This window comes from Setaria italica, chromosome VI (genome assembly GCF_000263155.2).
Source record: "Setaria italica strain Yugu1 chromosome VI, Setaria_italica_v2.0, whole genome shotgun sequence".
NCBI classification, from domain to species: Eukaryota; Viridiplantae; Streptophyta; class Magnoliopsida; order Poales; family Poaceae; genus Setaria; species Setaria italica.
This window is the reverse complement of record NC_028455.1, coordinates 3,695,572-3,711,187: the sequence shown is the minus strand read 5'-3', so window position 1 is coordinate 3,711,187 and position 15,616 is coordinate 3,695,572. Positions and strand designations below refer to the sequence as shown.

Sequence of the window (15,616 nt, the reverse complement as noted above, 5' to 3'; positions counted from 1 at the left end):
TGCAAATGTTAAACAAATATAATCTATAAAAAATACTTTCATATATTGACAAAAATTTTATACATTTTGTAAACATAGGTGAAATAGTGTTCAAAGTTAATCTTTTAGTCCAAAATAATACCAAAAGAGGCAAACCATTGCTTGTTTGTGACTAGAATACTGGATATTATTGATAAAAGTAGATTTGCCAATAAGAAGCATCTTCATGTAATAGTGCAAAATTATGGTTCTTATAGATATTTTGCAAGATGTCAAACACAGGCATTCACATAGTCGCTTGCATGTTACTCCTATTTTTCAATGAAAACTCAAAGCTATATTAACAAGCTTACACCTCTGTTGGCAAATTGTCGAAGTTAGGAGAATGCACAGGTAGTGCCAATTTCACTTATACAAGTATGGCTGTGCCCTTGAGTTACTTCTCGGTTCTCATACATCTAAATTGCGGCAACTTCACATACCACAGGAATCAGCACGTTTTCAGACCGCTATTTTTTTTTTCTTTTTGGCAATGACACATGCAGTCACCTACTGCTATTGCAACATGGATGTGAAAATCAGATAAATGACGCATGGATCTCATGTGAAGCTTCACAGGCTCCAGGCTGCAAGAACAGAAATTCCTGTAGCACATATCCACATCACAAACAAGGATGCCAAATTCCATTTCACGACAGTTCCTGAATCTGGTCTAAATATCACGAAATCGTAACGCGAATCGCAGGTCTCAACATTTTTTTTTTTTGAAGAAAGCGCAGGTCTCAACATTAGCCATCCACATACGATCCAACTTCAATCGACTTTAGAATCAACAATATCCTAGGCAACGAAGCTTACATATGCAGTTTTACAGTTTCAAGAGATATGATACTGATCAATGGCGTTCTAGCGGACCTCGGTCTCAAACTTGAGGCAGATTCCCATGCTGAAGAGCTCCTGGTACAGCAGCTTGGCTCCATAAGGCACATTGATTCGGACGATGCGCTCTGCGGACCGGCAGAAGAGGCAGTAGGGGCCGTGCACCTTCTTGCCACAGTCGTCGGGGCGCATGATAACGTTGGCCACGCGCTCGCAGGCCTGGCAGATGTGCATCTGTGAGAAGTCGCTTAGCATGAACAGGCGCTCGTGGAGGCTGGCAGCAGCACCGTGGCCAAGGAGGCAGTCTCGCTCCATCTCCCCAAACTTGACGCCACCGAACCGCTTCTTGTCCTCCACCGGCTGCCGCGTGAGCGGGTGCACAGGTCCTGTGTTGCGGAACTTCACCTTGTCCTCGGACATGTGGATGAGCCTCTGGTAGAACGTCGGCCCGATGAAGACCAGTGATTTCATCCGCTCACCGGTCTGCCCGTTCAGGACGCTCTCTCCACCCCACATTGAAAAACCGGCCCTGAAATACAGCAAGATAAACATGAACAAAACTCAAGAAGAGTGTTCAAATGGCTAACAGTAACAAGCCTCATGTCTGCATTTCTTCTGTCGCGTTCCCTCGATGAATATATCATGGGAATGCATTGCTTGTTCTTATAGTTTGTTGTGAGGGAAAAATAAGGACTTGCAATTATGGTGACACTGAATATGTCACACTGCGCAATCAGCTACTAGTATGCTGTCAATTTTCACATGTGCAAGAGCGCAAAACGTGAATTTAAGAAAAGAATCATGTCTGAAATAAAGCTTACTTGTGTAACTGTTCAGTGATCACGTCCACGGATGGAGTGGTGAACGGTGTCGCATATCTCACCTTCCCACCCAGGGCAATCCCCTTCCCCAAAGCAGCTTCAAGCAACTGGCCAGGAGTTTGACGAGTTGGAAAGCCATGTGGGTTTATGACGATGTCCGGAACTATCCCTTGGCAAGTAAATGGGAAGTTCTCCTGAGAGTCCAATAGGCCAACCACTCCTTTCTGCCCATGCATGCTGGCAAACTTGTCTCCGACGCATGGTGAACGAGACTACAAAAATTATCAGATAAATCACTAGACATGTGGGCATTAAATACAAAGTTTTGTAGCGTAATAGCATAAGCATTATTAAATGGGGCAAAAGAAAAAAAGAAATGCTTTATGTAGTATCGACAGCTGAGGTGATATCAGAGCACTAAATAATCCAGACAAAAAAAAATGTAGACCACCTATAATAAAGATTTTTTCTGAAATTATTGTTTAGATAAGGCAAGCCAGCCAGGTAGCAGAGAATTTCATGCTCTACTGTACTGTAAGTGTAAGGTGAATGCCAAAATGCATGCAAACAAGGGCCACAAGAAACAATGCAGAATACTTTTGCAAAGATTTATATTACTCACCTGTCTTAGAGTAACAGTTGCAAAGTTCATCCCATCATCATTTGCTGAGAGAAGTACCTTCTCTACCATCCCTTTCTCAGTATACATCAGTTTAAGACTATGATCTTCACCGGATTCTGTGACCTTCCCAATGACAATGTCACCACTTTGAAGACTTGCTCCAACATATGGTAAACCCTCATTGTCCAGACTGTCAACCTTCCCCCTCTTGCTTTGCACTTTACCAAAACTGATCTTTTCCTTGTGTTTGAGTCGTCTGGTGATCTCTTTGTTTTCGACATGGGCTTTATAGCTCTTGAAATGTAGTGTACGAAACATGCCACGCTCTAGAGAGGCCCTATTCAAAACCAGAGAATCTTCTTGGTTAAATCCCTGATGAACGTTGACGGAGACTATTGCGTTTTGACCATTGAAATATTCTGGTGTAGTAAAGTCACCTTTTCGTCCAAAGCTGTAGTCTGGCTTTCCAAGACAGTCTGCCACCACAGTTTTAAACAAAGGTCTCTGTGGATAGAAGATTTGTGAGAGGGTATCAAATCTAGAGCGTGAGTTTGTAGGCAAGTAGCCAATAGCCTGCTGCGATAATTTTTCTGCTTGCATCAGAACCCTCCTAGCATTATCATGGTTGGCAAAGGGAATGAGACTGCAACTCAACCCCAGCAAGAAAGAAGGATCAAGTTCACAATGAGTATAGTCAGAAGGCCCCTCTTCTTTCTCCCTTGTGAATAGATGCCTAATTCCAGGAGCACATCGGATATCCTCCTCTTCTTCAACACCAATCAGCTCAATTATATTTTGATGCATAAGTTCCTGAAATGAGTACAATCCAGCTTTGGGTCTTGTGATTCTTCTTAGATTTTCAACTACAAGAAGTGGTCTTAGAATTCTCCCGGGATCAGAAAATACACGAATTTCTTTGTGGTGCCTATCCCTTTTGATTTCAACCTAATCAAAGTAAAAAAAAGAAAATAGAAAAAAGAACCATATTAGTATCATCTTGTTGCAACATATGTACTTTTAAGTATTCCACTCAAGTAGAAATAGTACATGTAACAAAACAACCATATGCCAAATGCATAATAAGGAAATAAAGCAAGAGAAGTTCATAATTTCATTAGCATGAAATTTCAGAAGTACCAGGTAAAGGAAAACTAACAAGCAAGAGAAGACTGGAATAGTACCAATGACTCATCACGAGATAGTTAAAATACATACAATTTCAAAGGTTAGCTGTTAATATTCTTCGCAAATTTTAAGTCAGCAGAGATGATGAAGGAGCACAACTACACCGAAGAAATAATTTTCAGTATTCAAGGACTTATTAAGCGGCAAAACCTATCATGGCAGGACTTGTGAGCCATGACAACACAAGGTTTCAGAGAAAGTTTTCAAACATCATGAATGGAAGCAAAACACGATCCGGTATCTGAAAACTGAGATATTGAGAATCAGTTTAGCAGATCTGGAAACTAAGCAACCTGTGGCTCAATTAGTTTGCTACGCCTCAAGCTTCTTAAACGTGAAACCAAATCGCCTGGGTCTGCACACACTCCAAGCAGGTTCCCATTCAAGAAAATCCTGTCTTTCCCAGAAATATCTTGTAGAGGAATTTTATCATCCAGTTTCTTCATTCCACAAGAAACAAATGTATCAATGCACACTTGTTTCTTCACTGCAGAGCTAACCATAGCAGTAACAGCAAGGTTTTTCACGAATCCACATTTTTCACCATCAGGGGTGGACAAAAAACACAATTTTCCCCAGTAGGATGGATTCCTGCAAAAGGAAAGTCAGTTTGCACGGGGATATTAGGAAAGGTAGAGAGAAGGTATGCATCGAATATTGTAGGAAGGACACAGGAAACTTACGGATATCTCGCATCTCCAGTTGTTCCAGAATATGCAAACCACTGTCGAGTCTTCCTCAAGTCAGACATCATTTGAAGTGGATTTGCTCTCCGAAGGGTTGCTACAACCCCTGAACACCTTTCTGATTTATAAGGATGCCGCCAGGAACCAGTGGAGAAAGCCCGGTTCAAACCATTGGTAACAATTGATGCATCCACATAACGCCTAAGATCTTGTAAGTTCCCATCAGAGCTCAAATCTCTCTGCATGAGCTTAACCATGCGTCTTTGTATAGAATTAATATGCAACCAGAGTTCTCTCCGAAGCAACTGGCAGGCAAGATCTAGCCTCTTGTTACGGAAATCATCCTTATTATCACATTTTCGATTGCCAGAGTAAGCCATTAGCAGGCATTTGACCATGTAGCCCAAGAAAATTGCCTTGCTCCTAGTCCCTTTGACATCAGGAAACATATACTTGGAAACATATTCATCAAAGGATTCTTCTGGTGGAAACTTTGTTTTTCTGATCAGCTTGTCAACATACTGACGAGCTCTACCGGGAGCGCGAAAGCCTTCACATTCATCATGAGATTCTTTCACAGTTGATGATATTATGTTGAGCAAAGAAGCATCACAGTCCTGTATATCAATCATATCAAAAGCTTCCTTATCTGATGACACACCTAGTGCAAAAAACACTACCCAGATTGGCATAACCGCACCCAGAAAGGAAATGTTGATGACTTTGCGGTTTTCATTCCTTTTAGACTGAACAAGTTTTACATGGATCTTTTCTCGTTTGATTACACTCAGGTAACTTGCATCCAAGCTGGGTCGATCTGAGATCCAAATCCTGGATAAACATCTCTGCTCTTCAGCAATGAATACCTACAGAATTGGAAGAAATCAAACATAATAAGGTATCAAACATTTTTAATAATTAAAATCACATAGGTAACAACTTTCTAATCTTCAATGCTAATGTCAGTTTCACAATTTCTTGTCAAGTATAATTTCCACGCATAACTATGGTTCATTGATCTACTAGGCTACAACATAAATATTTCAGTTGAACTTCGCGCTATGCTTACAGTATGTATCAACACTTACCAGGAATTCGCAAGTTCCATTTAAGTTAAACTGAATTTTTCACGAAACATATGTATGGAATGGGACAGTCTCCACTCATCTATCCCTTCCAGCCTACCTCCCTCTCCCTTAAGTATTGGGAAAGGTAAGCAAATATACTTAACTTCCCTCTTGGTTAGGTTCACTCAAGCCTATGGTGCGGACTAGATAGAAGCGAGCTGCAGTTACCTTTTGTGAAAATCGCAATAGCCAGGTCTCAAATGCAAGGCCTTTGGCTCTGGCATCATATTGAGTTTCATGCACTAACAAGTTCACGAAAGGCCGAAGCTTAAACTATTCAGGAAAGGTGATCAATGTACTATACATTTAGTGCAATTGCATAGCAACACCATATAGAGTAGTCGCTCATATTATATGAGTGATAAACTTTTTATGTTCTTCTCTCCTTCTAAATATATTTTATATTGCATGTCTCACCTGACATATATTATATTCAAAGTGCCATTGAAATCCATAAGAATGCATAATGTAACGATCTTTGTGAATGCATTTTCTGAGAACTCAACGAACAGAACGGATCATGTGAGGCAGTACCTTTTCCGTCCCTTTGATCAAAAAGTAGCCACCAGAATCAAACTGGCACTCACTTTCCTGAAGTTTATGCAGCCAGCACAAATTTGACTTCACCATGACGGGTAACATTCCAATGCTGACCTGTTTAGTTTCTTTCATTATATCTCTTCTAGAAACATGCATAGCATTACCAGTTTTGGCTTTATCAATTTTGTCGACTGTATAAACCTGATAAAGACAAAACACTAACTGATCAGGTGGTAAAATATCAGCTAAAATCTTATTGATACAAATATCAAGGTTATAACTTGAATACATATGAGAGTAATTTTAAATCACATATGCTGCTCAGGACACAAAGAGAGGAAACTAAGTGGTTTTGTTTCCTTAAGTTCAACATGGCCATACTACAAATAGAATGCCAAGATATAGTGCAGTAGCAACACCCAATGCAGAGTCTATATAAGTTTTGCAGGCAAGGTAATGGGGAAATCATAATTGACATTGTTATGGCTGTTGTGCCATTAAAAGCAAAGTTAAACATGAGCTCCAGAAGGAGCTTAGCCTTGCTAACTTCCATGCCATTTGTGAAATTAAAAAAAATGCAATTCCAGAATTGCTGAAATCATTACACTAACATCCATACTAGTGATGAAAATAAGATAGCTATTTGGAATGGCTGGAATGATTTTTTTGAACTTTCTATGACATAATATTTCATTTCCATTTCTTTATAGTGAAGTTCTTTCCAACCAAGTACAATGTACTTCACCCCTACTTTGTTACTTGATATGTAACATGAACAGGGGAACTAGGAGCATCCTGACCTGAACAGTTATTTCTACATTCATCCTGGATGAATATGTCATCTTCTGGAGGAGAGCATGTCTAGGCTTCAACTTGAGATCTTGCACTTCAAGATCACTGTTTTCAACCCTGAACACTGGCTCCTCAAGTTTAACTTTACCAAATTTGATAGTTGCATGTTTCCAAGCACCATCTTTATTTGAAGGTTTATTTGAAGGGTCATAATCAGGCTCTACAGTAACTTCCCCAAAAGAATCAAGGAGATCCTGGAGCCCATGAGAGACAAAATCGTTATACGAATTTATCTGGTGGCTAACCAGTCCAGTCTCACTGAAGAATGATCTTGACGCTTCATTGCAAAATTTCTCCAGGCTTGCAACATTGAAGTCAACTGGGACTAACGTGCTTAGGTCTGGAGAAGACTGCCTTTCATCTTCCACAGGTGGTATTCCTGTTATATCGACATCCATAGCAGCAGACTGCTTTTCTTTCCCTTGATCTTGCACAGATGGCAGTCCTTCCAAATCTACATCCATGGCAAACTGATCCACATCAGCATCGACAGAAGGCTGCCGCTCCCCTTTTGTGCTGTCCTTTCTGGGGGAGTCACCTTCTCCATCGCCATCCAAATTCAGGAAATCCATCATGTCAATATCTGCGACATCAGGTGATTGATCACCATCCGCTTGCAGTTTCCCCATCGCCAAACAACAGGCAGCCGCCACTCACTGTCAACAAAACCCCGGCCTTTACAATGGAAAGGGAAACAGAGTAGTCAGCAAAGTCATAACAGAAATGTGTAATCATAAAATCAGAAGATCAGAAAGCAGAGCATGTTCATCCACATGGCATTCTGCCACAAGCAACAAAATCACAAACAATATTTGAGGCAGACGCAATCCTGCAACAGAACGACCTTCAACAGTTTCTGAGTCAGAGGATAATTTAGTATGAGATGTGCACCCAGGCCTCCACTAGGCATTCAGCAAGAAGCACCCAAATCAGAAATCACATATATTTCTCAGACAACCACGTGCGCAAAAACACAACCTTTAAAGAAATCGAAAATGCAATGATATATCGGGCATCCATTTCACAGAATTCCATCGAAACGGAGCACCTTTCTGGCACAGCAATCGAGCAAAAAAATCAACAATTTATTACAACAGTCCCGTCCCCCCCCCCCCCCCCCCCCCCCGGCAGTCTTTTTCTTATCGCGATTTGTGCAGGCAGGTCCACCACACATCACACAACCCTGCATCACCGTGGGAACCAGAAATAGAAATCCAAACGGGGGATCCCCACCCAAACGAGGCCCCCCAAAACCCACGTCGCAATCCGCGATCACGGCGCCGCCATCAAAACCCCAAGAATTCGCCGCCGCCCGCACCAGTAGAAGCACGAAACCCAACCCTGGACATCAGACGGGCACAAGCACAAGAGCAGGGGCGGAGTGACCCAGCGTCCCCTTTGAGCCCACGACAAGGCTCGCAAAACCAAGAACCACCACGCGCTGATGGCGGCGGGGGCGCACGGGCTCACAAAGCCCTCGCCGCGAACCAAACAAAGAACCCAAAAAAAGGCGGCCTTTTTTTCCGGGAGAAGCGAGCCCCGCCCGCGCGGAGAGGGCGGGCGAGCGTTCCGGGGCCAGGAGCAGAGGAAGCGCCACAATGCCCCTGCCCTGCGCGAACGGCGGCGGCGCGGAACGAGGCGTGACAACGAAGCGCGGAAATGGGGGGCGGAACGGGCCGGGGCGGAGAGAGGCGCGTACCTTGCGCGCCGGTGATCGCCGTCGGCGAGGCGATGGGGGGGACGGAAACCCTACGGCGCGCCGGCGGGGGCGGGGGCGTGGGCGACGGCGCCGGGGGGTTGGGGTTTTCCTCGTTGCGTTGCGGCCGAGGCGAGACCGAAACGCGCAGGGGGCGTGGGGGTTTCTCTCACTCCGCTGCTTTATTGCACTACAAGTCTACAACAAGTGCAGGGGACTAGGGGAGGCATCAGCACAGTGGGCTGTGTGTGGGCGGCAGCTCGGAGGTTCGCGCTGTGGCTGCCGGGTGGCGGCCGTGGCTTGGGCCATGTTTAGTTACTCCCAACTCCCAACTTTAACACTATGCAAAAAGAAGATTCCCCATCACATCAAACTTGCGGTACATGCATGGAGTACTAAATGTAGATGAAATTAAAAACTAATTGCACAGTTTTGTTGTACTTTGCGAGACGAATCTTTTGAGCCTAATTAGTCAATATTTGGACAATAATTCACAAATACAAACGAAACGCTACAGTGTGCTACAGTGCTGTAACAGTAATTTAGCACCCCCAAATTCGCCAAACTAAACACGGCCTTGGGTTGGTGGGGGGGTTTCCTTCCTCTGCCAGTCCGAACGCCGCTAGGGGCCTGGACGCTTCGTTCCGTGTGTCTGGCTTCTCTCCCCACTTTTTTCTTTCCCTTTTCAAAACTGATGGGATGGGTCCCACTGGTCAGTGTCTGTAACTCTGTATTGCTGATGAGGCCGGGCACGGCCTACGCCCTCCTATCTGCATCGAACGGGCACGGTAATGGTGTGCTTTTTCTTGAGAGGGAAATGCTAAGGGTAGGGTTTGGTGCTAGAGGGGGTGAATTCAGCGGATAGGATGGGGAAAGGAGGGGAAGCGGTAAAAAATGTGTGAGTTGTAACGTAATGCATAGAAAATCATGCAGGTACGTACGTGAAGAGTCTTGCGTGCACATGGGGACAAACATGACCTTTGTCCTTTGATTGTGTGAGGCCATGCAGTACCAATTCCTAGACGCATCGCATTGTCGTGATGCTGCCGGAAGCATGCAACATCAGAAGAAGAGAGGGGTTAGGGTATCCGAGAGGTTGGAGGGTTATAGAGGTTGATTTCGTAGACTAGAGTGGGAGCCTGGGGCGCGGTGGGTGCTGCTGCTGGTGGTGGTGGCAGGTTGCCGGGCGGCAAGGACGTGCCTAGTGGCCTGTGCCAGCGATGGGGGAGGAGGACACTAGAGTAGTTTGGTGGGTGGCGAGGTGCCAAGTTCGGTAGCGGAGGTGCCATTGGTCGTGGGGGTGGCAGAAGTGGTTGGTGGTAGCGCGGTAGATGGCCATGGTGTTGAGGAGCGACAGTGGGCGATGAAGTGGAAAGTGCTCCGACGAATTCATTCATTCGAGGAAAAAATGCTCGAGGAAGGAGAAGGAACAAAATGTAAGGAGGGTACCTTCCTCTCGGTCGTCGCTATGGATTAACGATGTGCGATGGCCGTGTAGTGGCTGATGCAATGCAACTTAGAGAGAAGGTTAGGTAAATATGTGTATCTTCTTCTTTTTGCAGAGATGTGAGGTTTGGTGCTAAATAGGGAGAAACCAAGAACATATGGATGGGAAGGGAAGGGGGGAAAGGTGGTGAAAATGGTGTGCAGTAAACAGAAGATCATGTGACTAAGGTGAAGAGCCTCATCTCTCAGGTGTACGTGAAAGGCATACTACTTGGATGAACTGGATGCTCTAAGTAAAGGTACCCACACCATCTAGAGTTTGAAATGGAGTGGGCATGACATGAGATGGTCCATCTAGCTAGCTAACATGCTCATCACGAGTCTCCAGTTCGATGTTAACTTTCTTCTTCAATTCTTTTTTATTACATATGTGAATGACAGAATGAGAAAGCTTGAACCTTCCAGTCGCGCTAGCAAAGGCTCTGCGTTAGGATTCATCACATTTGAGCATTGGCATGGATTTATTTTGCCTTCAATGGAGAGATCTGGTCGGTCCCGTTATAAATAGGCATTATTCTAGGAATTTGTTGCAACAACCAATTCTTTTTCACTAAGCGTGCAAGCGGCAACTCATTATGACAAGAATGCTACAAAGATACTGTAGTAGTGAGACAATATGTTCACAGCTCTACGTGGTATTAGGAGCTATGCATAGTTAAGTAAATCACAAGATGGAATGTTTTAATTTGTGATATATAGGTCCTGAATTTTGGTTTTCTATCCGAACAAATTTAGTGGTAGCTCTCCAGGACACGAGAATGAAGGCATCTTATTCTTTGTTTAAATAGTGGAGGTATAGCTTGTGGCCTGTGGACGAGCACGACGTCTTTGGCATTGCAAGGAGCAGGCTGTATCTGTTATGTCAACTCATCATCAATTCATCATCCCAAACAAGCGTAACATATTGCATGAAAGAAAAAGAGTAAGGTCTCTATACTGTAAAACTAGAAGCTGCACAACACAGTGGTTCTCTTCTTCCATTTCTGCAGAAGTTTTGAGCGCGGCCGGGGATCAAGTACTTTGTAGCAAAGCAGTAAAGAAAGATGAGCGTAGAGCTTAATTACTACCAAGTTTTTTTTTTAAACGAGCCAGCAGGAGAGCTCCTGCTATATTAAAAGAGAGGAAAAGCTCGATGGGTCGTATACAAACTGTACACTCACATCCCCAAAACGGGAAGGCAGAACTCCGCTATGACAACTAGTACAAAACGGACGCCTATCATGAGAGAAAGTCCCCCAAGTGTTTAGCTCCCGCAGCGACCCACATTGCAGCTTGGTTCTTGATGTCGTCGGTTATCTGGGTAACCATCTCGTCTTTATGTTGGAAGACCCTCCGATTTCTCTCTAGCCAGATCTCCCAAAGAACGAGGATAATGAGGGTCCGCAACCCTTTCCCCCCATTCCCCCCCACCACCGGGCTAGCCAGCGTAGCTGTCCACCAATTATGTTAGAGTCGTGCCTATCCCAACGGCTTGGATCAACGTTAGGCATTGCGTCCATATGTTAATTCCTGTCCAAATTAGCCGTGTGAAATTGCAATCGGCAAAAAGGTGATACCATGTCTCCTGCGCCGTGCTGCAAAGGGCGCAGGTTAGGTTACTGGTCCATCCCCGATGCTGGAGTCTGTCCGCTATCCAAATTCTATCTTGCACGGCCAACCAGCTGAAGAATTTGCACTTTGGTGGCACCCATGTTTTCCAGATTAGATTCTCGAGATTAGTTGTCATGGATCCTATGAATTGTACTCTGTATGCTGATTGTGTGCTATACTTCCCATTCGGCGTGAATTTCCATGTGATGGTGTCCGGGATACCTGGCGTGAGGTGCAGGCGGTTGGTCTCAACCCATAGTCGGTAGTACTTAGTGAAATATGTGGCGGTAAATCCTTGATGAAAAAGGTTTAAATCTCTTATCCACATGCGATTTGTGACTGCATCATATAGTGTCCTGTTCTTACTTTTGGAGATATGATATAGATTTGGCACAATGTCCCTTGGCCTTTGTCCACTTACCCAGTCGCTGTCCCGGAAGGAAATCTTGTTGCCGTCTCCCACTGTGATCTTGGTTACCGCCGCAAAGAGTTTGTGGTCCGTTTGGGAGCAAGGGATGTCCTGGCTCTCCCAGGAAGATCCATCATTCATCCAGTCCTGCCAGAGCCACCGTAACCGCAAGGCCCTGGAGAATTTGTCGAGGTGTAACACACCAAGCCCTTCTCCCCTCCTAGGCCTTGCAGACCGCGTCCAATTCACTTTGCATTTGCCGCCTGTGAGCGGCTCCGTCCCCGCTCATAGGAATTTTCTTCGCTTAGTATCGATAATCTTCAGTATCTCTTTGGGCGCTTTGAGGGCCGACAATAGGTAAAGAGGCTGAGCAGTTAGTACCGATTTGACCGAAGTGAGTCTCCCAGCTGTCGTCATGTTTCTACTACTCCAACTATTTAACTTGGCCACGACCTTGTCTAACAAGGGTTGGAAATCTAAAACTTTCAGTCGCAGTGTGGATAGTGGTAGCCCAAGGTATTTGATCGGGAAGGCTTCCCTCCTCACCGGTAGATTTTCCAGTACCACCTTCAATTGCACGCCTTCACAACAGATGTGGACGATAGTCGATTTGCGGAAGTTTATTTTGAGACCTGTTGCTTTCCCGAAATTTTCCAAGATGTTAATTAGTGCATCAATTTCCTCTTTTCTTGGTGCTATGAATAATGCCGCATCGTCCGCGTACATCGAAATACGGTATGAGGGCGCCCTTCCGCGTAGTCTGGTAAGGATGTTCATATCTATCGCTAATTGCAGGATTCTTTGTAGGAGATCGATCACTATAACGAATAGTAGCGGTGATAATGGGTCGCCTTGCCTCAACCCACGGCCATGTTTTATTGGTGGGTTCGGGACGCTATTTAGGAGGATGCGTGAGAAAGAAGTAGACAGAATGGTCGCAGTCCAATCGCACCAGCGAGCGGGGAATCCCAAGTGACGCAGAAGTAGGAGAAGGTAGTCCCATCGTATGGAGTCGAAGGCTTTAGCGATGTCCAATTTGAGGAAAATAGCCGGCACTTTGTTTCTACGATATCTTCTTGCCGTACTTTGCACTATCATAAAGTTGTCATGGATACTCCGTGTCTTAATGAACGCGCTTTGGCATTTGAAGACAATTGCATTCATGTGGGGTTGTAATCTCAGTGCCATAGCCTTCGTGATGATCTTGATGAACGAGTGAATGAGGCTTATAGGCCTGAAGTCCTGCACGGCATTCACCCCCTCTTTCTTCGGGATGAGTATGATGGTAGCTATGTTAATTAGCTGGAGGCTGTTGGATCGGAGACAGTAGAACGCATTTACTGTTGCCATGACGTCCTGTTTTATGGTGTTCCAGCATGATTTTAGGAATAGCCCCGTAAACCCGTTCGGGCCAGGGCTTTATCCCCTGGCATACTAAGGATTGATTGATTGATTTCCTCTTCGGAGAACGGTAAGTCTAGAGATGACAGATCATGCTGGTTGAGGCGAAGAAGGTTCCAATTGAGATCCACTATGCGTGGTTGGGGCTGCTGCGTGGCTGCTGTAAAAAAATTTTGTATGTCGGTCGCTTTTTCTTCCTGTGTGCACGCCTAGCCATTCTCTCTTTTAAGCTTTGTTATGTAATTTTTGCGCTTCCTGTTAAGAAATGTAATTAGAGGTTGATCATATAGCTAGGTAAGCTGGCCATTAAATCTACCGTCGGAAATATCGCCGTCTCTCTCTCTCTCCAATCTCTCATAATAAATAGATGTAAAGAAACTTGTTTATCAGTCACAATATTGTATTGAAACACACAAATATAGATTCTTCTCTGCACAAGGCAAAATCCATATATACAATTATAGTTTGTGACGTATTATGCAAAAAAATTATCTGGTCATTGCCATTTACACATTGTTAGAATTTACACATTCAGTTATGAAATTGTGGCTAATTGGATTATTCAACTGAGGACGGACAAGCTTGTAATGAACAAAATTACTTGGCCAGTTGTCCCATTCCGCCGATTCCGTTAACATGTATTGCTCCACCCATGTCAGATGTGTTGTTCGTTCAAAAATGAAACGCGTCCATCCATGTTGCTTTTTTTTAGAGGAACCGTGTTTTTATTTCACACACACACACACACACACACACAGTTGGATCCCTCACAAAAACACCCTCGAGGAAAATAAAAATTACAATCAGGCTCTTGCAAGAGTCTCCGGTCGTTTTCATCATCGGCGATCGGGTAGGCCACTCGACGAACCACCGCTGCACGAAGTAGCAGAGGAACTCACCAAGTTTGCAGCTTGAAGCCGACACCTTTCTCGACAAAGAAGCTTGCAAAGAAGCTTTGTAGTTTTTAAACGGCACAACAAACAACATATCAAAAACTCGATATGCATTTGAAGCGTTGAACGGACAGGCCCTGCATCGCCGATGGTGATGGAATCTGACACATCAAGCATGCATCGCAAGAACCTCCGACGACGAAACAACCCAAAAGGGGATCGAACCTCCTAAGCGGACAGCAGAACACCACCAACCCGATTCCTTGGATAAGTGGTAGACATACCTCACAGAGGGAACACCAGAGAGCGAGCTGCTGGAGCAGTCGTTGCCGGAGATCACCTGGAGGGAGGATAAAACAATGGACATCTGTGTAGATGCCATCGGACAACTACGATAGTACTAGCTATAATATACTAGCTAATCCACGGAGGAGCCGCCGTCGAGGACCAAGCACACCTTCCCTACGGCGTCAGGACGCCGCCGGAAGGGTAGGCGCCAGCCAGCTCGACGGCGAATCCGGAATTGCCTCGAAGTCGCCCTCCGACTCCTGTAGCTAGCCCCTCTGAGCCCTTGTTTAGTTGAGGCCCGAATTAGCCTTTGTACAGTAATTGGGCCACCTTTTGGGAGTTTTGAAGTAAACGGGCTGCCAAAGTTGGGTCCAAATTCGGCCTCTGGGATGTCCCGATTTCGGCCCAAACTTCGACACCTATTACCACCGGCCGCGCGCAGAACCCTAGCACCGCCCCCAGTCCCTCTCCCTCTCCCCCTGCGCCGCTTTCCGGTCCCCCGCTGCTCCCCCCCTCCCCCGCGCACCTCTCGGCTCCTCCCCCGCCGCTCTCCCTCTCCCCCGCCGCTCGCCCTGACCCCGCCGCTCTCCCCCTCCCCCGCGGCGCTTGCCCCCTCCCCCGCTGCTCTCCCTCTCCCCCGCCGCCTGCGCTCGAATCGAGCACTGCAGCACCAGATCCAGGACGTACTCCGTCGGATCCACCGCGGCCTGTCCCGGATCCACCGTTCTTGACCCCGTCCGCGGCGATGGACGACTTCAACGGCGACGGGAACGGCTCGGAGTTCGTCCCGGGCGGGTCCGGGTACCCCGGGGCCTTCAACGCCGGCAGATCCAGAGTCCCCGCGGCCTTCCTCGCCGGCGGATCCGGCCCTCCCGCGGGCTTCACCGCAGGCGGATCCAGAGTCCCCGCGGGCTTCGTCGCCAGTGGATCCGGGAACCCCGCGGCCTTCACCGCCGGCGGATCCGGCAACCCCGCCGCCTTCAACGGCGGGGAATACGGCGATTCTTCGGGGGTGGACTTCGGCAGCGTCCCCGACCACGATGCCGGCCACCGCACAAGGACCTTCTTCTCCCTGGCGCCGCCGGGCGCAGGGACCGGATCCTACAACCCCTACTCCTCCGGGCCGCATCACATGTCGTCGT

At 46.1% G+C, this 15,616-nt stretch overlaps 1 protein-coding gene across 1 annotated transcript; it reads right to left on the bottom strand.

The window, feature by feature from the left end:
- Positions 1 to 723: 723 nt before the first annotated feature.
- Positions 724 to 7,309, bottom strand: LOC101774768 (DNA-directed RNA polymerase D subunit 2b). The gene is made up of 7 exons (XM_004972680.3): positions 6,640 to 7,309; positions 5,834 to 6,040; positions 4,170 to 5,038; positions 3,780 to 4,077; positions 2,302 to 3,246; positions 1,680 to 1,951; positions 724 to 1,387 (listed from the first exon to the last, which is right to left on the bottom strand). The coding sequence occupies exons 1-7, from the start codon at positions 7,264 to 7,266 to the stop codon at positions 886 to 888; spliced, it is 3,720 nt and encodes a 1,239-aa protein (XP_004972737.3). The 5' UTR covers positions 7,267 to 7,309; the 3' UTR covers positions 724 to 885.
- Positions 7,310 to 15,616: the final 8,307 nt, after the last annotated feature.

What these genes read in the sequence shown, in the direction of transcription:
- LOC101774768 (XM_004972680.3), bottom strand. Translation starts at nt 7,266, where the DNA reads ATGATGGATTTCCTGAATTTGGATGGCGATGGAGAAGGTGACTCCCCC. An exon ending in TGATCAAAGGGACGGAAAAG is followed by an intron (nt 5,039 to 5,833) that starts GTACTGCCTCAC and finishes CCAATTCTGTAG; the next exon opens with GTATTCATTGCTGAAGAGCA. An exon ending in ATCACTGAACAGTTACACAA is followed by an intron (nt 1,388 to 1,679) that starts GTAAGCTTTATT and finishes GCTGTATTTCAG; the next exon opens with GGCCGGTTTTTCAATGTGGG.